The 26371-nt window shown below is 43.9% G+C and overlaps 1 protein-coding gene across 1 annotated transcript in view; it reads left to right on the forward strand.

Annotated features, from left to right (window-relative positions):
• Positions 1–351: 351 nt before the first annotated feature.
• Positions 352–26371, forward strand: part of nup210 (nucleoporin 210) — a 39947-nt gene continuing 13927 nt past the window's right edge. The window contains exons 1-26 of the mRNA XM_031565601.2: positions 352–975; positions 1845–1981; positions 2469–2600; positions 4178–4274; positions 4666–4816; positions 5817–5949; positions 6333–6491; positions 7651–7719; positions 7957–8063; positions 8471–8611; positions 9087–9224; positions 9504–9659; positions 10526–10724; positions 11263–11408; positions 15814–16032; positions 16474–16647; positions 19338–19530; positions 19826–19932; positions 20943–21047; positions 21683–21784; positions 22154–22282; positions 23568–23695; positions 23795–23924; positions 24463–24525; positions 25201–25380; positions 25661–25741. Coding sequence (XP_031421461.1) covers positions 803–975; positions 1845–1981; positions 2469–2600; positions 4178–4274; positions 4666–4816; positions 5817–5949; positions 6333–6491; positions 7651–7719; positions 7957–8063; positions 8471–8611; positions 9087–9224; positions 9504–9659; positions 10526–10724; positions 11263–11408; positions 15814–16032; positions 16474–16647; positions 19338–19530; positions 19826–19932; positions 20943–21047; positions 21683–21784; positions 22154–22282; positions 23568–23695; positions 23795–23924; positions 24463–24525; positions 25201–25380; positions 25661–25741 — 3549 coding nt within the window. The 5' untranslated portion in view covers positions 352–802. The remainder of the gene's footprint in view (positions 976–1844; positions 1982–2468; positions 2601–4177; positions 4275–4665; positions 4817–5816; positions 5950–6332; positions 6492–7650; positions 7720–7956; positions 8064–8470; positions 8612–9086; positions 9225–9503; positions 9660–10525; positions 10725–11262; positions 11409–15813; positions 16033–16473; positions 16648–19337; positions 19531–19825; positions 19933–20942; positions 21048–21682; positions 21785–22153; positions 22283–23567; positions 23696–23794; positions 23925–24462; positions 24526–25200; positions 25381–25660; positions 25742–26371) is intronic.

The raw sequence follows: 26371 nt of genomic DNA on the forward strand, positions 1-26371 counted from the left end.
CTCTGCCTTTGCTACATACTAAAACAAGCATTGTAACATTGTATAGGCTATTTATCCAGCGTTTAGTTGCACCATTATTTTAAGTCAAAAATAATTTGTCAACAACAACAAAAAAACACTTACTAACCCTTCAACAATAGACACAGTCAAAGCAATCTTTCACTTTATCTAAGAGAAACAGGTACTCCCAACTGCCAATATCCGAATTGTCTGGCCATACCATGGAAACGGTGAACGCCCTTGTGAAGGGGGTCATCCTTGGTGGACTACACAATACCCAACACTATGCCTTTAACAATCGTTAATGAAGTGTCTCTGGAACCCCTCCTCTTTGTGTGACGACATGCGATTCCCAGCATGCAATAAGCCGCTTCAATACTGTGCAATGGCGGGTATTTCCACAATATCGGTACTATAAATATTATTTACAAACATTGTAAAGCTAGCTCTATTTTACTTAAATGAGATTTGAACTTGTACATTTACGCGGATATTCTCAGGTTCAGTAATGGAAAATCTGAATGTAGCCGAACAATGTAATAACGGGTCAAAGGTAAAAGTTGCTGTCATGCTGTCGCACTGCAAGCCATCTATAATTTGAAACTTTGTGTGAAGTATCTACTGAAAAACGTGATCAAATGTGAATATTTTTCTTCTTTTTTGGAATCAGTGTTGGTCTATCGCGCTTGTCGGACATTTGGAGAGAAACTGACTCACTGGTTAATTTGAACATCAACCTGTAATTCATAAGGTTTTGCTTTTGTCAGTTTCTTCACGCCTGCGAACTTGAACGTGACAAGAGATGGCGAGCCCATCCGTTCAAACAATCACAGTATTGCTCTTCTTATCGGTTAGCATTTGCCCCCAAGGAACGAGTGCCTCATCTAAGCTAAATATCCCTAAAGTTTTATTACCACTTGCGAGAAGCACCCGAATCAACTTTACACTGGAAGCAACTGAAGGATGTTACCGATGGTAAGTGCTATTTAAACAAATAAGTATATGTCCTGTAGCTTAATTCAGATGGGCAGTCAAAGTCTAGAAAGTCTGGCACAGTAGCAACATACCACACACATGTGTTGGGTCGTTTGAGGACACAGAATGTAATACAACGTGGTCTCCACGCCAGACGTTGCGTAGCCTACTGCCTAAAATAGCTCAAAGCCTAGCACGTCGTTTGTCAATGGCATTCTCTTGTCTTACTGTCAAAATCAGAACATTCAAATCTGGGGAGGGAAATTAACCTTTGGCACCTCCGCCATGCTTGTCTTGATTTCCTGTTGAGCGCCAGTGCTGCTCATTACTCATCAAATAAGACACCCAGATGCAAACCCATATTTCACTGATTACAGGTCGTCCTTTTCTAAACATGGTTAGTTGCTAAACACAACAGTTCACACATTATAGTTCATCACCGTAGTACTTTCAGGGCGGTATATCATTTAAAATGAAAGGTGTAGTCACATGGTGAAGGCTACATCCTGTGTACAGTAAAACAGCGTGCGTCTGCTACATTTGGCCCGCGCGCCAGAGGCGCACCCTCCCCCCCAGCATAAATGTAGCTCGATACACATTGCTTAGTTATTTTCCCAAATTAATTAACAAATAAACATATCAAAATATTCATGGCCTTCCTGAAAGTCATTATAGACACCCAACAAAAGATGATTGCAACGTTTGGGCATGGCAGACATTGATTGTAATCCTGGGATTTGTTTTGCAGTTATTCTATTTAGTGTTGGCACAACATTACGAATACCATGGAGAATTTCAAACAATGTCTCAACCTTCTTTTAAAATGTGAAGCTAAGCATACACATTAACTTTTGTGTCCTTTCTTGCAGGTCGTCGAACAGGCCTGAGGTTGCCAGCATCGAAGCACTAGATGCTGATGAACGCCAGTGTTCCCAGAAGGCTGTTCTGCAGGCACGCTCCACCCAACACTCCAGACTGACCAGTATTATTTTAGCTGAGGACATCTGTGAGTTTCTTTCTTTCTCTCTCTCTCTCTCTCTCTCTCTCTCTCTCTCTCTCTCTGATACTCTGTGTGTGTGTGCGCAGAATTCATATTCCATAAGATCTGATGTCATGCTTTGATCTCCAGGCTTTTTTGTTATATAGAGAGTCTAACCTTTAGGCCTAAACCTAATATTTGAGTCAAGTTAGAGAGACCTTATCTTTTAACAGTCACCATCTTCCCCAAGCCACTGGAGAAGGAGACACCTTTGTCAATAAGACATTACCCATGGACACACAAGTAAAAAAATACAGACATTGGTTGCCATGACCTATCAGGATGTAATAAAATTCCATTAGTGAAGGATGTTAATTTAATCCATGACCCGGAAGTATTCCCAGATTTAAATACAGACATGCTGACAGTGGTGAGAGGTTTGAATGGCTTTGGTTCTGTGCACATGTTCTGTCTGCACGGCCACATGTTCTGAGATGTCGTCTCTCTTTCTCAGTGACCGGACAGGTCTTGCGCTGCGACGCTATAGTGGACGTCATCAACGAGATCCAGATCGTGTCCACCACACGGGAACTGCACCTGGAGGACTCGCCCCTGGCGCTGAAGATCCACGCCATCGACTCGGAGGGTAGGTTCGCCTTCGCCGGCACTGTGTCGTATGTAGTCTCACAGATATTACTTTGGTTCTTAACGTGATGAGAGTCCACAGCCCGGAGAACAGTGGTACTAGATGTGCACTAGAACACCAACATGGCCGACCCTAGCATCTTTTTCTTTTGGTGAGATTTGTTTGGGGGTTGGTTCAGAAATTGGTACAGTTGGCAATGCAAAGTGCTAATAACAGCAAGGTGATGTGTTCAATACCACATACTGGTACAAATGTACAATATTATTGTACAGTAGAATCTGTACAATACTGAAAGTTGCTTTTGATGAAAGCATCAGCTGAATGACTGAAACTGAATTTTAAACGCCATTTTGCTATTAATGTAGTGTAATGCATGCATGTTCCCGCCCACGCTTAGTCCATGTGTGTCGTGAGAGACTGTTGTGTGTGTGTGTGATGTTCAATAGCAGCATTCAGGAGAGGATTGGAGCTGATTACATGCGTGCATTCAGTTATGTCTGAAAAGCTATCATTCAATATCAAGATGATGAAATGTACCAGTTACTTTTCTTCATCCACGTTATGGATGTTATATATTTTTTTCACTTGTTCTGAACCATATATTTGTAATTTTTTTGTATTTCACGGGTGTTATTCCAAGTCAGTAATGTTAACACAAACAGGAGTGTAACCTTTCACACCTCAGATTGTATGTGACTGACACCCAGACCTTAGTGACAAATGTAGTAGCCCTTGGGGACATGTTTTGCCCCCTGGGTTGTCAAACAGGAATGTCTCTATCTTGGCCTTTGTTTTGGAAGTCACCTTTGTTCCAGCCATAACTCTTATTCGTTCTTAAAACGGTTCCCTTGAGGCGAGATTCAGTTTGTTTGCCTTGTCTCTTTGTTTGTTTTGTTCCGAACCTGTCTGTTGAAACATTGAGCACAGCGGTGCCGCGGCTTAATCCAGTAATGACTGATTTCTCTCGCGATCACTTTTCAGGTCGAGCGTGAAAGAGTTTGCATACCTTGCACTTAAAATCTAGAACTTAATCAGCAATGATGTCCCACTCAAAGTTGCACTTAAATGTCTTGATTCAATTGCATAGTAAAGCGCCTTGAGGCAATTTTATTGTTTTGGCGCTATATAAATAAAATTGAATTGAATTGAATTGAATTGAATTGAATAGTTCAACCCTAAGAGAAGTATCACAGCTCTAGGGCTGTATAGAACCTCATACCTGGCGGTGAATGCTAAGACTTCACTTAGTCTGCTGTCTGTTTGTCTTGTAGTGCTTAACATTGCATAATTTCTCCGTTAGTCCTTTCTGTAACTTCATTTTGTGTTTGCGTTTGCTACTGGGTGTGGCTGGCTTAAGCACGGTTTTCAACAGCACTTCACGCTATGCTAACACCTTTCAGCTATGTAAACAATGGGGGCTAATAAGGTATTGTGCCGACACGATGTTCCATCACATCAACTATGCAGCTTGAAAAGGACCTCTTTTCATGCATTAATACTTAACGCTTGTAGTAGGTTTGTTCACGTGTGCCGCTGAGCAGCCCGTGTCTGACTCTGGTGTGTCTGTTTGTCTGCAGGAAACACTTTCAGCACCCTCGCTGGCCTGGTGTTTGACTGGACCATTGTGAAAGATGCGGAGTCGGCCACCTTTTCTGATGTCCACTCCTCGTTACGGTATGATTGATGGCGTCCAAAACAACAAAATATCCATGCCATTAAGGCAAGAGGCTAATGATGGATATGTGATCCGTGGAGACAGATATGAGAAGATCTTATGCTTGATGGAATATTTTCTTTGGGTGTACCGGTAATATTTTTGTTGGCTCTTGAGGATGTGTATAAGTGTTAGAGCCATAAGGCAGTGAACTGAGTAACTCGACACCTTCTGAAGCCCAACATGGTTCCTGTTTTTCCAATTGCCTTTATGTTGCTATTGTTATCTATATTCAACAATCCCATTTTTTTAAGCCTTTCAATCAGAGTATTCTCTACCATGGCCGTGAATTGGTTGTAATTGTGTCTGTTGTCATGGTGATTAATGTATATGACTTTCATCTGTCTTCAGAGTTCTCAAATTCTCGGAGTCCACATATACCCCCCCGAGCTACATCTCCGAGATGGAGAGGGTGGGGAGACAGGGGGACATCATCCTGGTGTCGGGCATTAAAACTGGACACGCCAAGCTGAAAGCTAAGATCCAAGAGTCCCTCTACAAGGTCAGTGGTTTTCAATGACTTCAGTGGCAACCTCCCCGTAACCTCTTTTTCATTCGTCTCGACTCTACAAAGAAATAATTCTAGGAATCGCTGCGAGAAACGACTGTGGTGACATTTATTTTATTGCACATTTTTGCATTTCTTAGGCGTTCTCTTACCCCAACCCACCCCCTATTTCATTTGAAGTCAGACTAATTGAGCCTGAGCTCGGCTGAATTTATTTCCTGTACAATGGCAGCCTGTGGCTGCGTGCGGTCCCCTGAGACAGAGGGGGGGGGGGCTATAAATAGTAGCAGTCGCTGGTGTAACGGTGACGGCGATGGTGACGGTGGCAGCGACAGCTCCCAACCGCCTGTGCCTGTGTCTCTGATGCTGATGCTGGTGCTGATGCTGATGCTGGTGGCAGCGACAGCTCCCAAGCGCCTGTGCCTGTGCCTGTGATGCTGATGCTGATGCTGATGCTGGTGGCAGGCGGGTGAGGCAGAGCAGGAAGCCGTCTGCGCTGGTGGAGACATGATCTGACTGGCATGACCTCAGCAATATGAAACTGACCTAATCCAATAGACTGAGCATGAGATAGATGACGTGTAGAGTTGCCTTCTTTAATGGAAATTATTGACTTTGTGTGTGTGTATACAATTTCAAATATAAAAATGTATTTAAGGAACATATTTTAAGTTCTAATAAATTCATGTGATGTAATTGCAGTTGTATTTTGCCATTCAATTCTGAAAGATCATTTGACGTTTCAATTTAACATGGCAAGTTATTCAGTTTCTCTTAAACAAAATCAGATTCAGTGGGGCCGCTTCCCTTAAGAAGTATCTTCATTTCTGTAATTCTTTCTTTCATAATCTAAGCTCATACACCCTATATACCGAATCCTTCAAAAATAAATTAATGTTTTTTTTTAAAAGAAAATATAAATAATAAATAAACATAACATTATTTCTTTGTGTGCTGAAAAGTTGCTTGTATGTGGACCTTCTTTCCTGTGTAGGACGTAGAGGCAGCAGAGGTGAGACTCTTGATCCTGGAGAACATCCTTCTGAGCCCCGCCTCGGACATCTACCTCCTCACCGGAACATCAATCAGATACAAAGTCCAGAAGATTAGGCAAGGGAAGATCACAGGTGCGTGCTTTGGATGGTTAAAGGTTTCACTGCAGTTATGGTATTTAGCAGATGCTTTTGTCTCAGTCTCGGTCATGAATATCAACACTCACCTGTCATTTAACATCCATTTTACTTTCATTTTACATACATTTTAATTTAATTTAATTTAATTTAATTTAATTTAATTTAATTTAATTTAATTTAATTTAATTTAGCATACATTTATTTTCATTTTACATACATTTTACTTTCATTTATTCACTGACATCCATTTATTCAACTGGCCGATGCATCAATCCAAATCAACAAACGTGCTTTTAAGATGTCATCAGCTTATGCTTCTCTTTCTGTTTGTCTGACCATTTCTAATCTATTTTTCAAACCCTTTCTGTGGTGCGTAGAGTTGTCCATGCCCTGTGACCAGTATGAGCTGCACCTCCAGAACAGTGTTCTGGGGCCAGACGGAACCCCGGACCTCCCTGTGGCCAATCTGGACCAGAGCACATCTATGGTCCACGCGGTTCAGCTGGGCCACACCAACATCGTGCTCGACCACAAGAGTATCCTTCACACACCACATGCACAGGGAATCGATGAATGTGTCTCATTGACTAGTTTAGTGAATTCACTGCCTTAAAGGGAAACTTTGGGATTTTTTTAACCTCAGCCCTATTTTTAGATCTTTTTGGGACCAAACATTTACTAAGGACAATTACCGATCGAAAGTGGTCCGGTAGAACGCTAAAGTCGCCAACCACAAAATTGCTATGTGGAGGTGGAGGGTGTTAGGCTCCGTAGCCTGTTCCGGGGTTCCCAATGATCCTAATGGCACAATTGAAAGGTGCGTGTGGTTTTTATAATTCCGAAGGCATAATACAATTATTATTCCATTGTTCCTGTGCATTACCTGCATCTGGTTTCTTGCATGAATATTGGTGAACAATATATCTGCACAATTGCAGTTGGTCTAGAAAGATTTTAGTTTCTGATGACAAATCTTCCATGCGTTCTCTTGAAAACAGACAACCAAAAGAACAACATCACGGTGATGAGTGAAATATACTCTTTGGAGGAGATGTGTAGGTCTTGGTGTTTATGTTGGCAACGACGTTACAGTCTTGTGTATATCTCTGATAAGAGGATGCCCAGCTTGATAAACATGCCCACACTCATTGTGAACCTTTTGCATCGGAAGATAAGAGCCCACATGTGAGGCAATGTTTAGCTGTAAGTGCAGTCACAGGGAGGTGGGCGGTGGGTGGTGCATTGTGGGTGAGGATTTAGGTGGGATAAGGAGAGCTACAGCGCGGTTGTTTTCCCCCCTACTGCTGCAGAGCGGTTATCTGCATGCAAGGCTGTGTAAACTTAGAGAGAAATGTGAGCTTGCAGGTCCTAATCTGACGAAATCGATCCCGACAAACACTCTAACACACACACACACACACACACACACACACATTCACTTGCAGGCATGCACTCACACATATATATATATATATACACACACACACACACTTGCAGGCATGGACACACATACACACATACATACACACACACACACACACATTCACTTGCAGACATTCACACACACACCCCGTTCCTCCAGAAATGGGCTTGAATTGTTTAGGGAAGCGAAGGCTTGGAAGGAAGGAAGGCGAAGGGTGTCCCCCCCCCTCTAATGCTATGTGACTGCTGTTTCCCTTGACCGCGGATGCTCAGGCCTTGGTATGCAGGGGGCTTCTCGGCTTCCCAACAGCACCCTGTTCGTGGTGGAGCCAGGATACTTGGGTCTGTCGACTTCCCTTTCCTTGCTTTCACTCTGCGTAGAGCTGGTTGCATCAGCCATGTGACTGCTGTGCCGTGCACTCTGTTATGATGCAGTGTTATACATTTTTAATACAAAATCCAGCAGTGTTTGCTTGTATAATAAGCATTTATTTGGCTTATCTTTGAGAAATTAACTGTTGTTTCATCACATCAATTGAATTATTTTGTTTGTTTGTTATTTATTAATTTGTTTCCCAGGCTTCAAGATCAGCCCAGGCAATGTTTGGGTGCTGGAGACGGGGAGAGTCTATGAGATCTCCATTGAAGTTTATGACAAGTCCAGTAACAAAGTTTATCTGTCTGATGTAAGTATACATTGGGGTATTAGTAGCATGGGATGGGTGGAAGCGTGCAAATATCTCTCCAGAGACTTCTGCTTTTTTTTTTATGTGTCTCTTTTGAAAACATCAAGGAGGTGTTAAAAGTAAATGTGAAAAAAAAAAAAAAAAATCATTCTTTCAGAAGTTTTGTTTTAAGATTCACAATAATCTTCATTGAAACCCCATCAATCTGGGAACTTTGTATAGTCTTTAATTTCACCTGGTTTGCTAGGCATGCTGTTGTGGATTTAATGTCTGTGCCTATCTGGCTATTGTTCCATTGGACGCTTGATGTGAGCCTGTTTGGATGTTCTGTGCCTATCTGGCTATTGTTCCGTTGGACGCCTGTTTGGATGTTTTGCTGGGTGTAATTTGTTGTCTCCTGTTTACAGAATGTCCGGATAGACACAGTTTTCCCTGAGGGGTATTTTGAGCTTCTGGAATCTTCTCTGAATGGATCGTACCATCGGTTGAAAGCTGTGAAAAATGGGCAAGCCGTTATTGATGGTATCCTCAAATCTGTGGTTGATCAGGTGAGTCCAGTATGGACATAATGAAAGGATTTCACGCTCTTTGTTACAGCGTCGCTCCGAATCTTGTAGTCCTGGACTTGTTTGAGCTTTCTGTGGGGCTTCGTTTTGTAAACATCCTCTGGCTGTTCCTAGGCGAGTCTTCATCTGTACCAAGGAACACAACTTTGACGATTTGGCCAAACCTGTCACTTTTTGATTGATTTGGGGCTCAGAGTTGCGTCTTCAATTTTTTCAGGGAAAGTCTCTGATGGAGAACATGTAGAATACAGATATGATACTAAATGCATCATCATAGATGCTGATTAGTTTAGAATGATAAAAAGTATGCTTTATTGATAATATTTATAAGATTATCATATTTTATCTCTAGCACGCTCGCTAGATGAGATCAGTCCAGTTTAGTAGTAGCTTTAAAAAATAAATAAAAAAGTGCTTTGACCCTGGTTGTCTTTGTATATACATTTGTTTATTTCAGGAGGGAGTGATCCACCTACTTCCTAAACCAGTGCGCAGTGAGCAGGATGTGGAGATCTACGACCCTATAGTCCTCACGCCAGGCATTCTGACGTTTCCATGGCAACCCAAAGAGGGCGCATACCAGTACACCATAAAGGTACCAAGATGTCTCACGGCAGCCTCTCACGGCAGCGTGACCTGAATGTACAGAGCACACACACAAGGTGTTTGGTGCCCCTCAGGACGATTTCATGCAGAGATAATTATTCCCCATAATTCTGGAATTCTTGCGGAGTCTGGAATGGATATTGCTCTGATGTGGCTCCATTATAGAATGAGTTGCTAGTTGCTAAGTGTTGCCTCACCAACTTTAATGGATTCATTGTGTTCAACATTATGTTCGGCTCTTTAATCACGCTGATGATTATAATTACAGGCCACGGGAGGAAGTGGAAATTTCACTTGGACGTCCTCAAACTCTGCCGTTGCCGCGGTGACTGTGAAAGGAGTGATGACCACTATAAGCGACATAGGCGTGAGCGTGATCCACGCCCGTGACGTGCGGAACCCTCTGCACTTTGGAGACATGAAGGTGAGAGTCGGGACCTGGCCCAAACAGTAGAGCGTGGATCCGGCACCCAGGGGGCACACACACACACATAAATACACACACACACACACACACACACACACACACACGAAAGTGTGTATCTGCACTGTGCTGTTGGTCGCTTTGCATCTACTAAATGAGTGCATGGAAACTGTAAGTGGAAAATGCAGTGGAATGTCTGTGGGAATGCGAGCCTTCCTCTTTAGTCTTCCTCTCTACCCCTCTCTCTGTCTCTCTCTCGGTCTCTCTCTCTCTCTCTCTCTCTCTCTCTCTCTCTCTCTCTCTCCCTCTCCCTCTCTCTCCCTCATCTCTGCAAGCCAGACATATTTGAAAAATACCTCTCGGGGCAACTGTGGTGGCATTTGGCTAAAATGTAGGTGGACCAGAAATTTCTCAAACTTTGGCCAAGTTGTGGGTGGGTTTTAGAAGGATATCCAGCCTTGTTTGCAGTGGATTTGAAGCATAATCCCAAACCAGTGTTTCAGTAAATTGTTCTCAGACAGGTTTCAGTTCGTCACGAGTGGCAACTGAGAAACTAAGACTTTGTCTCAGTTCTGAAGTTCCATCCACCCTAAGTGTCTCTCTTTATTTTCTGTCTGTCTCTCTGTCGGTCTGTCTGTCTGTCTGTCTCTTCCTTTCTATTTCTGTCTATCTATCTATCTATCTATCTAACTCTCACTCTCTTGTCTATCTCTATCTATCTATCTCACTCACTCACTCTCTCTCTCTCTCTCTCTGTGTGTGTCTCGCTCTCTCGCTCTCTCTGTGTCTCTCTCTCTCTCTGTGTGTCTCTCTCTGTGCCTCTCTCTCTCTCTCTTTCTCTCTCTCACTCTGTCTCTCTCCTCCAGGTGTACGTGGTTGAGCCGGTGGGCATGGAGTTCAGCCCGTGTGCGGTGGAGGCTCGTGTGGGTGCGGCGCTGGAGCTGCCCCTCCGGATCCTGGGGCTGCTGGACGTGGAGGGCGAGGAGCGGGTCATGCTCAGCGACTGCTCCCACTTTGAGCTGCAGGTGCAGACGGAGAACCAGGGCGTCTTCCAGATGCTGGAGGGTGAGGAGGCTAATTACTGCTGAGATGCCCTCATGTACATACACCTCCCCCAACACACACACACACACACACACACACACCTCTTCTGTATCTCTCGCCCTTCACACACACACACACACACACACACACACACACACACACACACACACACACACACACACACACACACACACACTTCTTCTGTTTCTCTCGCCCCACACATACACACACTTCTTCTGTTTCTCTCGCCACACACACACACACACACACACACACACACACACACACACTTCTGTTTCTCTCGCCACACACACACACACACACACACACACACACACTTCTGTTTATCTTGCTATGTGGACACACACACACACACACACATTCTCTATTTCCCTCCTTATGCATACACATACACATCCTGCAGATCCAATTTGGTTGCTAATATTTTACTAAATTACACTCACTTTAGATAAAAGCTTCCATAAAATGATCATGATGGTCAATTATAGTTTCTGCTGAAATGTGTTTTAAAAAGTTGGTGTGTCTGTGTGTGTTAAAGGGAGACTGACCCTAGGTAAGGACCACTGCAGCGGTGTCCGAGCCCAGGCCTTGGCTCCTGGCTACACCAGTGTGGTGGTCAGCTACACCCACGGCAACGTGCACCTGAACGCCAAGATCACCATCGCAGCTTACCCTCCTCTCAAAGTGAGTCCCGTCCCAGGGCACCCTCTTAAGGGGGCAGATCTAATCTAATACTTTTTGTCAAATTCAGAAAATTGCTTCGTCTGTGTGTGTGTGTGTGTGTGTGTCCATTCAGTGTGTGTACTAAAAATAAATACGCTTCTCGTGTTCGCACACAGTCCTGGCTCTGTTAAGGGGAAACCATCATAGTGGCTTGAATGGGGCCACAAACACTTCCAGCCAATCAAAGCGTTGCTTCAGCTGCACAGAAGGGAGGGGTGTCATTTGATTGGCTGTTTAGCTCAAATTGCTGCACACCCTTTAGCCAGAATCGCAGACTGCGCCTTTAATGTCACCCATTTTGCTGCTGAACTGTAGCAAACAATAAACCACTGACCAGCGTGACCTCCGACCCTGATCTCCGCCGTGCGGTTCACACCCCACCTTTGTAATAGGAAGTATTCCCTCTGGGGCAAATGAACTCCAAACTAACGAGGCTGCAGTAATTGCAGACGTTTTCTCCCCTTTTCTCCTCTCTAGGCCCGTCCTCCCTCCCTCTTCCAGTGGTGTGCATTAACCACTAGCTCCATATTTCCTCTCCTTCTCCTTGGCAGTGCAATTTGTGCTGCATTCTCCTAATCCGTGGGCTCTCCATAAGTCGAGTCATTTTGCTAATTAGACCGCATTAGATTACTTTTGGACAGACCGAGAATGCATTAATCAGTCTCTATTCAACTCCCCGCAAAGAATAACTCATTTAGCCCGACCTCTCACCTTGGCCGCCGTCTTTAAGCCTGTGTTGTTTTTGGTGCATTTCAATGATGCACTTTCCTCCCCCCAGTTTTTCAGTTTGTTTGTTTTTTTTAACTAATCTTGCTCCTGTGATTGACTTCCTGCCACCCCACTGGGCTGGAGAAAGGAATGGCTGAACCCCACTGCTTTGAATGGCTAATTTATGCTAAACAGGCTTTGACAGACAAAGTGAAGTGTTTTTATTTATTTATTTATTTTAAGTGTAGAGTGTTTCTATCGTATTTTTCATCCACATGGTTTGGCTGTTCATTAAAGTCTGTCAAAGAGGCCTGGAGATACGGGCCTTGGTGCTGGGTTGACCTTGGTGTTGGGTTGACCTTGGTGTGACCTTGGTCTGACTGGTGGGATGCTTGTGCATGACTTACTCTGGTCTGAGGGGCGGGGCTTCTGTTGTTTACTACCTGAGGGGTTGTGACATCAACAGCATGCTTTTTCCATGGAGCAGGGAGTGCACTGAATGGCTTGCAGAGAGTGGGCAGTATGTTCAGCTCCTCTTGTGCAGTCCTTCCAGGATTTGGAAAGCTTGCGTTGTCACAGATTCTCGCAAATGTTCTCTTACCACTGCAGTATTTTTGCAAAAAACTGCAAAATCATGAAATATCTGCATTATTTGCGATTCATTTTTATAGACAAAAATCAAGGCCGGAGCTCGCTCTCAAAAAGTACCTTAAAAACAGAGTTTTTCATCCAAAAGTGGTTTATTGGCTTCACCAGACAAGAAACCTAAAGTGCAAGTACAAACGTTTCGGGTGACCCCATCCTCAGTGCAAATTACAAGAAATAGAAGTTCACAGCATATATAGGACATGCCCTCATTAGCAGGATTCAAATGGACCAATCACAATGCATTTACGCAAATAATTAATTGGCAATCAATTAACAAGCACCAGAGACCACCTGCATGTTCAATCGTCTAGCACAGACCCAAACATTTCATCCAACATCCATATCATACTACATTTCATTGCAAGTGCATGTGGCAGTTGAGAAACATTGATATAGGTCACACAGGAATGTCCAAGGTTACAGCAAACAAGTCAGGTCAAAGTCTTCGTTGAGTCCTCCAGGAGACAATGTGCCCATGTAGAAGGTCCAGCGCGCTTCACATTGTAATAGGGCTGCAACTAACGATTATTTTGGTAATCGATTAATCTATCGACTATTTTTTCGATTAATCGACTAATCTAATGATTATTTCCCATAGCAAATTAAAATAACGACTCAAAATGTTGGAATTTGAATTTCAAATGTATTTGAGTAACATAATTATCATAATACATACTGTATATGAAATAGTAATACAAATTAAAGTGCAAATATGCTTTTAAAAGTAAAGAGAAAGTGCAAATAAAGTTTTAAAAGTAACTCAAATTAGCAATCAAGCCTCTGCAAGTGCAAAATAACGCAAGAATAACTGGGCTGCAAGTGACATTTAAATTCAACTTATGAAATATATATTTTTTTCCACAATCTTTTGTTTGAAGAATGCTAAGTGGAGGAGGTTAACTATTCAGAACAAATGAAAATACAGGCTACTCTGATAATTCACTGATTTACTACATTGCACTTAACATAACTGAAATAGCGTTAGCAAGCATCCTCTATGAGACGTTCTGTTTTCCAACATATAAGCTTAAACCTTACTATAAGTTATAGATATATCATATATGTCTATGATAATTGCTGCTAGACACTCACTGTTCTTGTGCTCCCACAGCTCATTCTCTTTGAAATACTGGAATAGTGCTTCTTTAACTACTAATAATTGACCATCATTGAGAAAAATGACAACTTTTCTGTTAGCCATATCTCATATGCAGCAGCTACTAAAGCTAGCTTTGTTTATTGTTTCCATGGTAACATGAGCCGTCTCAGAATAATTCGCTTTTCAGTCGGCCATTTCTGATATGCAGCACATGAAGGTACGAGAACGGAGGGCAAAGAAAACGGTGCATGATTTGTATGCTAGGCTATTTGCAGATTCTGTTCCATTTTTCTCAATGATGGTCAATTATTATTAGTTAAAGATGCACTGTTTCGCACTTCCTATAGTGCATTGCAATGCCGAATGAAAATTACCGGTAGCTCTGCTAGCGTCTGCCAAAAAAAAAAAATATTTTCAATTTTTTTTCGATTAATCGACTAATCTAATGATTATTTCCCATAGCAAATTAAAATATTTTCAATTTTTTTTTTTTTATATTTTATATTTTCAATTTTTTTTTTTTAAATATATTTTATGACGCGTCGACAATACAAATCATCGTCGACAATTTTTCACAATCGACGTAGTCGATTACGTCGACTAATCGTTGCAGCTCTACATTGTAATAATTTACTTTCCGCCTCACGGCTTCTGCGGCTGGGTGATATACGTTCAATTGCCACTACCTCCAAGTCACTAATCTTGTGCTCAGCCATGGAGAAGTATCTGGCCACACGATTGATTTTTATTAAACTCAAAAGCACCACAATTTCAACGGTAGTTTTTGAGAATTCCTGCTGCAAATTCAGTTCTTTTTGGATACAATCCAAACAATTCCATCAAACCCTCGCAAGATCCTGGAGGGACTGCTTGTTTACTCCATGCTCAGTTGCTTGCACTGCTTGCACTGCAGCCTCACAGCAAGAAGGTCATGGGTTCGATTCCCGCATGGGGCGCTGTTGGCTCTGGGGGGCAGGTCCTCCCCAGAGTGCACAGTGCTCAGGTGGGCTATCTCCCGGGCCTTTCTGTGTGGAGTTTGCATGTTCTCCCCGTGTTCACAAGGGGTTTCCTCCACTAAGAACCCCAACAGTAAAAACATGCAAAAATAACAGAACTCATGTCCATCCCTGACCAAAGATGGACAGTTCACTTCACTTGGTCCCCGGGCGCTGCAAAGCTGCCCACTGCTCCTGGGGGGTCCTTGAGGAAGGACGGTCCAGGATGGGAAAAAGCAGAAAATAAATTCACCGCGACCTCAGGCCTACCTGTGTGTGTGTGTGTGTGTGTGTGTGTGTGTGTGTGTGTGTGTGTGTGTGTGTGTGTGTGTGTGTGTCCTGTGTCGCCTCCATATATGCACGTGTGTGTTCCAGTGTGTCGTGTGTGCCATTAAAAACCTGACAAAGGTCTTAATTAATTATTATCACTCCAGTGTCCTGCTGTTGTTTACTTTGTATTTATGTCTCATAACTATGTATGTGTTATAATGGGTTGCGCACCAAGCCACTAACGCAGCTCGTTAAACAAAAGATATACTCAAATGACGGAAAGTAGGGCAATAACGAAGATGTGTTTGTGTGCGTAACAAAACAAGGCAAGTGTAACTCAAACGGTGTGGCACCTGATGGCCCCCCAGAGAAGGGAGGCCTGAAAGACGGCCTTCTCCAGCGTCCCCTATCAGTCTGGCCACGCACAGAGAGCCCACACTCTTTTATTCCTTAACTGGCGGTGGCCCATATTTGGTCCTTATTTTGTTCAGTGTTAAGCTGGGTGTCAATATATTGTTGTTGTTGTCAATATATTCTTTGCTCTTGTTTACTGCCTTTCTGTAACACTGTTGTGTACTGCTCGTCTGTGGCTGATCACAACCGCATGTGTTTGTTGTGTAACACTAATTGTGTACTCCCGGTGCAGGCGGTGGACCCAGCCTCGGTGGCCCTGGTGACGCTGGGCTCCTCGAAGGACATGCTGTTTGAGGGCGGCCCCCGGCCCTGGGTGCTGGAGCCCTCTCGCTTCTTCAGGAACCTGACGGCCGAGGACCCCTCCAGTGCCACCCTGGCGCTGTGTGGCCCGACCCCCCGCAGCTACGCCCAGCACTGGGTCCGCGCCACCTGCCGCGCCCTCGGAGAACAGGTGAGAGACGGCAGCCATTGAAGAGCCTTCTTTACCTTCTTCCTCAGTCCTGAGTTTCTTTACCTCTTTGTCCTGCTCTTTATCTCTCTCTCTCTCTCTCTCTCCTGTGTTTCATTCATTCTCGCCTTTCTCTCTTCCTGTACTTATTTTTTTTCCTCTTTCTTTTTCCTATTCTGTCTTTATTTCTTGCCTTCTTCCTCTCTACCCTGTCTGTGTTCCTTTACCCTCCCCCCCCCCCTCTTTCTCTCTTCAGTCTTTTCTTTTTTCTTCCTGTCTGTTTTGCTTTACCTCTATCTTGCTTCCTTTTTTCTAGGTCATGCTTTTGAACTCTCTCAGAAGCTTAAACTGGGATTCAACCAGCCTCCTCTACTGATATGTAAATCACTCTAAGTAAACACATCTGCCAAGTGCTCGCCGGTAACCGCTCACATTCCCGTCCAGGTGTTGGAGGTGAGCGTGGGGAACCAGCGCAGCCTGACCAACCCCTTCCCTGCGGTGGAGCTGGCCGTGGTGAAGTTCATCTGCGCCCCGCCCTCCCGCCTCACGCTCGTGCCCGTCTACACCAACCCCCAGCTGGACCTGTCCTGCCCGCTCCTGCAGCAGAACAAACAAGTGGTGAGAGCCGGGCGTCGCGTTTGACAGACTACAATAGACATTCCTAAATTGCGATGTGCCATATCAAACACAGAAGAGGAAGTGAATGACTGATGAGGGCGCAGGTGTGTGTGTGTGTGTGTGTGTGTGTGTGTGTGTGTGTGTGTGTGTGTGTGTGCTATTTGATTGTTCCATAAGTTATGGGCATAACATGTGCCTTTGCCCTTACTTGTATCCATAGAAACAAGCTCCATTGTGGTCGCCAGCCGAGGGCCAAGTACTCTGTAGAACATTGCTTACGTCTATTCTACACTAATTCTGTGGAGCCAGGCTATGCCTCAGGTCACTTCCTGTTTAAAAGGGGAGCTTGTGTGTTGGCCCTTGGTTTGCCCCTGGGGTGGGGGGTCTTTAAGGCTCTGGTCCCTCAAGGGCAGTGGTTCTCAAAGTGGGGGGCGCGAACACTCTCCAGGGGGGGCGCGATGTCACAGACGGAGAAAAAAAAAAAAAAAAAACGCCGACCTGTCACTGGTTAGTGAAAGCTCCCTCAGTGGCGAAATGCAAGGGGCTGGACTGACCCAAACAAATCAAATACTGTTTTGCTCCTGATCCACCAATCAAATCGGAGTCTTATCATTTCAACGCGAGTTGCACCTCCGCTTCCGAGTATAAAAAAAAAAACGCAGGCATGGTAAGCGCTCACCCTGAGATGACACTCTGCAGAGTTTGTTCAATTTCTCTTGTTTCCTCTATCATTCAGATATTCATTGCTTTATAAATAGTATTTTTAAAGACTCACTCCTTCCTTAGTAATACCTTACTGCACTTGCAGTAGGTCTATTCGTAGCCTATTCTAAGGAGTAATTTGCTCCACAATCTTTTAAAAAATCTCGTAGCCCCGAGAGCTAGCCTAGCTAGCTACCTTTTCCAACTACAGCTAGCCCTTTTCTCCTTAACACCTAGCCTACCTTTTTTTGATCATCCACCGTGTTGCAACAAATAAAACACCAGCACTTGAATACTATTTTGTGCTGTCCCTGTCTACATTGTGTACAGTTCGTTTTGTTAGGAATCATTGCCTAGCACAGCCTTATCCATTATTCGTGTGCAAATCGTTCACAACCACACATACAAGAACACTACGTTGAAATTAGAACTTTATTAACTTCACACACACTGTATCAGCAAACAAACACAACATGGACAAGTTTCTGATTCGTAAAAGTCAGAAAGAGAAGCCTGTGGACTTCTTTAAACATAAACGTGATGGCCTCCAGCAACAACGAACCACCATGTCCAAGCATAGCACTGTCTCCAAGCAGTGTCTGGAGGAATCTTATGTAGTTGCTCATAGGGGCATTAAAAATGCGCCTCCTTTTCGCGTCGACATATTTGTGCGAGATAGGCTTTTCAAGACTGCGCTCAAAACTAAATACCGCAACCGCGCACAGATCGAGGATGACCTGATGATATATTTGTCAAACATTGCCCCAAGATTTGAGGACCTTTGCAGTGCAAAGCAGGCTCATGTCTCACATTGACAGACCTGTAGGATTTTTTTTGTAAAGATCACAAGAGGCCCATAATAATAACAGTATCCTAATGATAGCAATAATAACACTTATTATTATTATGATAATAATAATAATACAATAATAATAATAATTGGTCGATAATCATTAATTATAATAATAATAACATAATGATGGTGATAATAATGAATAGCCTAATAATAGGCCTACTATTACTGATAATAATAATAATAATAATAATAATAAATAGTTATAATAATTGTCTGTATGGGCCTAACAATAACAATAGCCTAACCTTGACATGTCAGGCCTATCAATAACAATATGCTATCTATCTATCTATCTATCTATCTATCTATCTATCTAATCTATCTATCTATATATGGTGGTGTAGTTGAGGGCGGTGGCGGCGGCCCGCGGGCGGATGGGGGGGCCCCAACTACCCCTAACCAGCTTTGGGGGGGCCCAGCTTGCAAAAGTTTGAGAACCCCTGCTCTAGGGTACCTTGAATCAGAGCTCATTGTTCGTAGTGGCATTTAATGGTGCGTGGCCTCAGTAGCCTGTGTTTGTAACAGTGGGGAAGCCTCAAAGCTGTGATTGATTAATTCATGTTGCCATTCAGAGGGCCTTTGTTCTTTCTTTTGTTTGAAAGGTATTTTTTTTTTTCTTCTTTTTTAATTTTTTTTTTGTTTTTTTCTTCTTTTTTTTTCCAAACATTTAACGCAATTGTTAGCCATTGTCAGTGCCAGGAAAAAATGTAACACATGCATGAACAGTTGTAAACATGACGCATGCAATGCATGGTAATCCTGGAGAACACAAGCCTTTCTAATCAGCCTGAGTGCTAAATGAATGCCCCTGGCTGCTAACGCTCTGGCTGTAACATCCAGTATTCCAGCCCTGCTCTCTCTGCCTCGCCTCCCCTCCTCTCCTCTCCCAGGGAGCGGGGCCTGCAGCAGTGGTGTTGTGCTGAGGGATACTGCAGTCCAGTAATCTATAAACACTGATTCAGCAGCTCGCCCCTTCCCAGGGTGATAACAGAAAGCTTTAAAGGAACACTGGGCCAATATCAGCCCGCCCTGGTTATCATTAGATCAATGTATCACTTAAATGTTTTAGTTGAAGTCTTTTTAATATTCATTACTTGTGGTTGACTTGTGGTGTTTTTTTTTTTTTTCCCAGGTGCCTGTTTCTAATTACCGCAGTCCCGTGCTGGACTTGGCCGCCTTCGATCACCAAGGCAGGAAGTTTGACAACTTCAGCTCTCTGGGCATCGCCTGGGAGTCGTCCAAAGCGCCCCTTGCCAGCATCGAGGCCTCCATGCCCATGGAGCTCCTGCTGTTTGAGGACGCCAGCAAACAGAATAAGATGCATGGTACTGCTCTGACCTTCACTCTGTGTGGCTTAAGATGCTAATCTCTACACATTATACACCGGGAGGAATTAACTAAAAAGTGTAGCAATCGTAATCTTTATTTATGCACAATTTTTGTACTCCCTACTATTTCAATATTTTGATGAAATATTCGTTAATACTGCAAAACATGTTGCCATACGTTCCACAGTATTACTACTAATAATCTAAGTACTAATAATTTATGGTTATTACTCAATTTTTTATGTTTATTTATATTTAAATTACCCTAAAACCTGCTCCTTGTCTGTTCCAGGGCGGCAGTCGGTCCTAGTCCACCATGAGTCAGGCGTGGCCTCCATCTCTACCACTGCTGTTGGCTATCAGTCATCTCATCTCGATGCTGCCGAGGTCCTTCCTGGGGTACGGCACGCCTTTACCGTTAACGCTCTCAGTCCGCCGTGCGCCCGGGCACTCAGCCAGCCAGCCAATGGTGCAACAGCACAGTCATGATGAACAGGTTTCGCTTCCTGTTCAGAGGGACAGGATATGTATGTGTGTGTGTGGCTGTCCACAGAGTGCTGCTTCAGCCCACAGCTTCCTGATGGTTGCTACAACAAACACACACACACTCACACGCGCGCACACACACAGAAATGGGCGCCAGAATTCACGAGAACAGCATCGCATGCATGACTGTACCTCATTTCCGCAGTAAAAGATGCAATACCCCGTGGGCACCCTAGGTAGTATTTTTCAAAAGAGCAAAAAATATTTTTTTTCTGTAGTTTTAGTCCCATTAATATTCCATGTTGAATCAGTTCTGATGCAGCCTTTATCTTAGACAGATCTATTACATAATTATATGCGTTATATAACAGATAAAACGTGTATGCAGACTCTGAGATGAAGAAAACTGAGAGAAAGAGTAGCTCCGGTAGTTTGGATGATGGAGCGCATCGCCGGTAGTTCAATACGTTTGAGCTCAGCTTCTACAGAGTGTTAACTGTGATGGAATATGTTGCTGCCTTTTTGCGAAGTCGTTATTGAAGGACAAGTTCTGTGCTTCAACATAATCCTCATCTGCCTCAGTGATAGCCAAGTGTTATCACACTAAGGCAGTAAGGCTGTCTGCTATATTTTGTGTGTTGTCATTGGGTTTGGATATTGCTGCGAGGATATTACCTCATTACCACCATAGCTTCTTTCTCCCTGAAACAATAGATTATGCATTTTAATTATTCATTTAATTCACATTTTACAATTAATTATTTTGATAGAGATGAATGAATGCAAAAAAAGTTTAACACGGCTGCACTTGTGTCATAATTGAATAAATAATGAATTGGTAGATTTGAAAGAGTGATACCATCTGTAAAATGAATCTCTTTCATATATTCTTCTTCTTCTTCCTCCATCTTGGGCATTGATAGTTCGCTCCCCTGGCTGCCCTGTCTGCCACTCTGGACCTGCTGCTGGTGGAGGACGTGAGGGTCAGCCCTGACGCTGTCACCATCTATAACCACCCTGACGTGCGGGTAAGACCAAATGCCCCTAATGCCCCGCGTCCTGCCCCCTCCCAGGCACCCCACTGCTCTTCCAGTATTAACCTATCTGAGGCCCTGGTGACCTTTTGACCTTTCTTATCTCCTCCACAATAACGGCTGCCCCTGCGCCTGATCCGACCCAGCGCTGGTGCCGGTCTGGTCCAGGGTCGGATGGAACCTGGGAATTTTCCCAGGGTGCACTTGTCTCAGACTGGTTACAAATCTGTCAGTGATGATCCTTCTCATACGTCTGTATCCAGATGTCTCCACCGCCATGTCTGGAAATCTATCATGTCATGGCATTCAGATTTTTTTACAGTTTCTATAAATCTATCATGCGTCAGTCAATGAATCTATTCATTTATTTGTGCTGTTTGGCGGAACAAAGATGGGGGTCCAGAAGCTGAAAAGAAAGCTAGTAGTGCACCCAAATGTCTGCACTCCTCTCGTCATCAAACTCACAGAATTGAAATGTTCTTTAGCGGCTTGCCAAAAGGAGCGATGCAGTGTTAAAGTATTTACAAGAAGCAGGAGGAGTAAAACTCGTATCATCGAAGCATACAGTGATACCAGTACAACCGAGCGACTGTCATCAGACTCATGCCTGTCATATGTTCCTCCTGCAGGCTGACCTCACCCTCCGAGAGGGCTCCGGGTACTTCTTCGTCAACACCAGTGTTGGAGGCCTGGCGGATGTACTATACCAAGACGCCCAAGGAACCGCAGAGGTGGGCACACATTCACTGTGCACTACTACTGCATTCACTGTGCACACATTCACTGTGCACTACTACTGCATTCACTGTTTCCCTGCTGCTCACTGTTGTTCTGTGTTCTCTAAAGCAGTGGTCTGTCTATCTATCCATCTATATATAGAGTAGCACTTAGGCTCAGTGTTCAATGTGCACTCACTGTAAATTCACTGTGCACTCTTGCATTTACTGCCACTACTCTTAGTATTGCTGTTGTATGGCTGTTGCCTTCACTGTTATGGGGCCTGAAGAAGTGGTTTATTTTGGGGTATTACTGGAGATCGATGTGCATTGATGTGGGGGGGGGGTGCACAGACAGATTGATGACCTGCGGATGTTTTCCAGGTGGTGCCCAAGCAACCAGGGGTTTTGCAGGTCATGGTTCACGACCTCTGCCTGGCGTTCCCAGCCCCTGCCACAGCAGCCGTCCGCATCTCCGACATCCTGGAGGTTTATGTGCGAATTGTTGACAAGGTCTGTAGTGGGGCATATTTCTCTCTCTCCCTCCCTCCTTTTCTCTGTTCTTCTCTCTCTCACTCTCTGTCTACTTGTCTCGCTCTCTCTCTCACGCACGCTCCCTTCCTCTCTCCCCCCCCCCCCCTCCCCTCTCTCTGTGATGAGACACTCAGTTCTCCTCTTATCTCCGGAACATTCTGTAAATGCCTGCTTTAAAAAGAGCCCTCGTCTCGTCTGAGAGTTACTGTCTCATGAGACGTCATCAGAGTTTGTTTGTTTGAACACAAATGCTTCTTCTGTTGTATGTCAGACAACAGGCCTCTTGGTCCCACTCTATAGGAAGTCTTCTCTGTTTGTTAAATTGAGTGTTCTACATACGTAACACTTCATTAATTAGTATTTAATTGAAACGTACTTTTATTGGGAGACATTGTTACAATGGTTAATTTGGCATGATGTCTGTAATATGTTATAATATGACGTATAGAAGAAGTAGATAGTATTATTAATGCTAACTCAATGAAATACTCTTATTTTATACTATGTTATATTACGCTATATGTTACTTTATAATACTGTATACGTTAGTATAAAGGTTTCTGTCCTGTTCATATGGTTTCTAACGGTCCCTCAGTGTCTGGCCTTCAGGCCTTGTGCTTTCTGAGTGCCTGATGTTTCTTTTAAAACAGTATGATAATGGAGATTTCATTGGAGGGGGGTCAGCCTATTTTTGTCACGAAGGTCAGAGGATGTGCATTTCCGTGTAATAATTAGACTCAGTAGTTTTAATGGGTCAGATGAAATGTATGCGTTGTGAAATATGGAAATGTCAGCCTTGAACCACCCAGTCTACGACGGGCCTGACACCAGATGACCTGCAGGCTGTATGTGTTGAGCTCAAACGGCTGTGTCCAACGCTGAGGCGGTGTTAAGCTCAAACGGCTGTATCCAATCCTGAGGCAATGTTAAGCTCAAACGGCTGTGTCCAACACTGAGGCGGTGTTAAGCTCAAATGGCTGTGTCCAACGCCGAGGCGGTGTTGAGCTCAAACGGCTGTGTCCAATGCTGAAGCGATGTTAAGCTCAAACGGCTGTATCCAATCCTGAGGAGATGTTAAGCTCAAACGGCTGTGTCCAACGCTGAGGCGATGTTAAGCTCAAACGGCTGTATCCAACGCAGAGGCGATGTTAAGCTCAAACGGATGTGTCCAATCCTGAGGCAATGTTAAGCTCAAACGGCTGTGTCCAACGGCTTCTTTCTTGGGCTGTTTGTAAGGAGGATGTCGATGCTGTCTGTGTTGCAGGTAGAGATTGGGAAGTCTGTGAGGGCTTATGTCAGAGTGCTGGACGACAACAAGAAACCCTTTTTGGCCAAATATTTCCCCTTCATGAGCCTGAAACTGAAGACGGCCTCATCCATCATAAGCCTGCAGTAAGTCAGCAATTACCAGTAATGAAATTGAAATAAATAGAAAGCATGAATATAGTCTCTCCTTGAATCTAGTGGTCATTTAATGATTATTCCTGACAGAGCGGAGTCCTCTGAAAGGGACACGGCCATCTTCCTGGTCAAAGGCCTGGCTATCGGACAGACCAGCGTGTCTGCGGTGGTGTTGGATAAAACTGGGAAGAAGATGGCCTCCGCTCCCCAGCCTGTTGAGGTAAGTCTACGGGGGAGCCACAGGGTTATTATAGGTCACGAAGACTGAGAATTCAACTATGATCAAAATACTTTTGTTAACTGAAACTAAACTGTGTGAAAACAAATTTGAAACAAAAAGGAAAATTAAAAAACTATCATAACTCAGGAGAAGGACGTTGACAGTCAGTCAGCTCAAATCTGAGCTCTTCTGTATAAAAATCAACCACATAAAATTGTAATCTCAGTTAGAGTAATTGAGACCTTTATTGTCATATCTACATATAACAGCTTTTAATACATATATAAGCATATAATAGTACAAAATTGTGTTCCTCAGTGAAATAATTTTGTAATAATTTGAAACTGTGATGGGAGTGCTTTGAGATTGTTAACCCATAGGGACACTGGCTCTTAGCAGTCCAGGTTTTCAGATGTGAGCAGACGCCTTTCACCCTCACAGAGCCCTTAGACATCATTTATGATGATGATGATGATGATCACCCGTGATGAGGCTGAGCTCTTACACTGACACACATTTTCATCCTGCCTCTTCTTAGGTGTTCCCGCCGTTCCGGCTCATTCCGCGGAAAATGACTCTGATCATCGGAGCGATGATGCAGGTAATCAAGCCGCCGCCTGGCTCCGCCACTCCCGGCTGACCCCGAGAGCTTTTAGGCAATGGAGAAGAAAAATATTGGCACAGGAAGTCATTTGGATCATTTATCATCGTCTGGAGATGTTTTCCAGTGTCGCATTGCTGTATGCTCTATGCTAATGACAATGTGCTTCTGTCTATCTGTGCAAGAACACCAAGCTCATGGCTTCTATAGCCATCCATGGTGCGTACGCACTGATGTAAAGGGGGCATATACACTGATGTAAAGGGTGAATACACACTGATGTAGAGGGGCATACACACTGATGTAAAGGGGCATACACACTGATGTAAAGGGGCATACACACTGATGTAAAGGGGGCATACACACTGATGTAAAGGGTGAATACACACTGATGTAAAGGGTGAATACACACTGATGTAGAGGGGCATACACACTAATGTAAAGGGTGAATACACACTGATGTAGAGGGGCATACACACTAATGTAAAGAGGGCATACACACTAATGTAAAGAGGGCATATACACTGATGTGTTAACCGTATCATTCATCATCCAAACTTCCGTGAATTGCGCACGCTTTCTACAATCATTACACCTCTACAGTTTAAATGAATGAATGTATATATCAATAATGTGCTGTAACACTAACTTGTTGGTTAATCCCCTTGTTGACAGATAACATCAGAAGGAGGCCCCCAGCCTCAGTCCAACATCCTCTTCTCCCTGGCCAATCAGGACATCGCCTCTGTCAACAGCATCGGTCATGTCAAGGGCATCGCCCTTGGCAACGTCACCGTGACGGGCCTGGTCCAAGCCGTGGACGCCGAGACGGGCAAGCTTGTTATCGTTTCACAGGTACTGCACACGGAATTGCACATCAGTGCACTGCTAAATAATAAAAGAGATGTGGTTGTGGTGCTCCACCATAAAGAATAAGTTAGGCGTTCACATTCAAGGCACACGCTCACTATCCCCCTTTCTTTCATCCATTTAAAAAAAAAAAGGGGAGAGCAGTGAGGTCTTGTGTTCAGTTTGAATGTGTGTACCCGACTTGGACTTTGGTAATACATTAGTGGTTGAGGCTTCGTAAGCCGACTGATGCTCTGTCGTCAAACACCTCGTTTGTCGTCAACAGGACCAGGTGGAGGTGGAGGTGGTGCTGCTCTCGGGCATCCGTATCCGAGCCCCCATCACCAGGATGAAGACGGGAACGCTGGTAATCTCCTCAATGTGGAAAACGTGTTTCTATTGATCGGCCTTATTTGTTAAGTGGGCTGATGAAACGCGTCGATACAAACGCTTCATCAGTACACACGTCAGCCAGCCGACACACCAGACCTGCGGGGGTAGACCGGCCTCAAGGGGGGTATTAATATTGGACAAGGAATGAAGAGGGGTACTTTAGAAATCATGCTCTTCTGTGAGACCTCCTTCAAGCGTTGATGTAATTCCTGATGTAATTATTCAGACTATTATGCTCTATGTTTGTGTTTGTGTGTCAAGGCATTTATTAGCTGTTGTTATTATAAGTTGTTGTTTTCAGTTCGTTTCAGGCTGTGCGTCAGGGTTTGTACTAGGATTTTTCCCTTGCTGACACGGTGTATGGAGATAATTCATTTTTCGACTGATTTGAAACTTACTGGCGCATGTCACAAACGCAAATATAATGTTGCCTATAATGTACGCCTAGATTGACAAAAGCCTACATTTTGTGTGTGACTTCCATTAATCAACAATATAAGATGGTTAGACACAGTTCCGCTAATTGTATATTGCCTTTGGTTAAAACGTGTGTCTGTGTGTCTGTTTTTGTTTGTGTGTGTGTGTGCGTGTAGGGAGCATAAGT

The sequence above is a fragment of the Clupea harengus genome, chromosome 4, assembly GCF_900700415.2.
Source record: "Clupea harengus chromosome 4, Ch_v2.0.2, whole genome shotgun sequence".
Lineage (NCBI taxonomy): Eukaryota > Metazoa > Chordata > Actinopteri > Clupeiformes > Clupeidae > Clupea > Clupea harengus.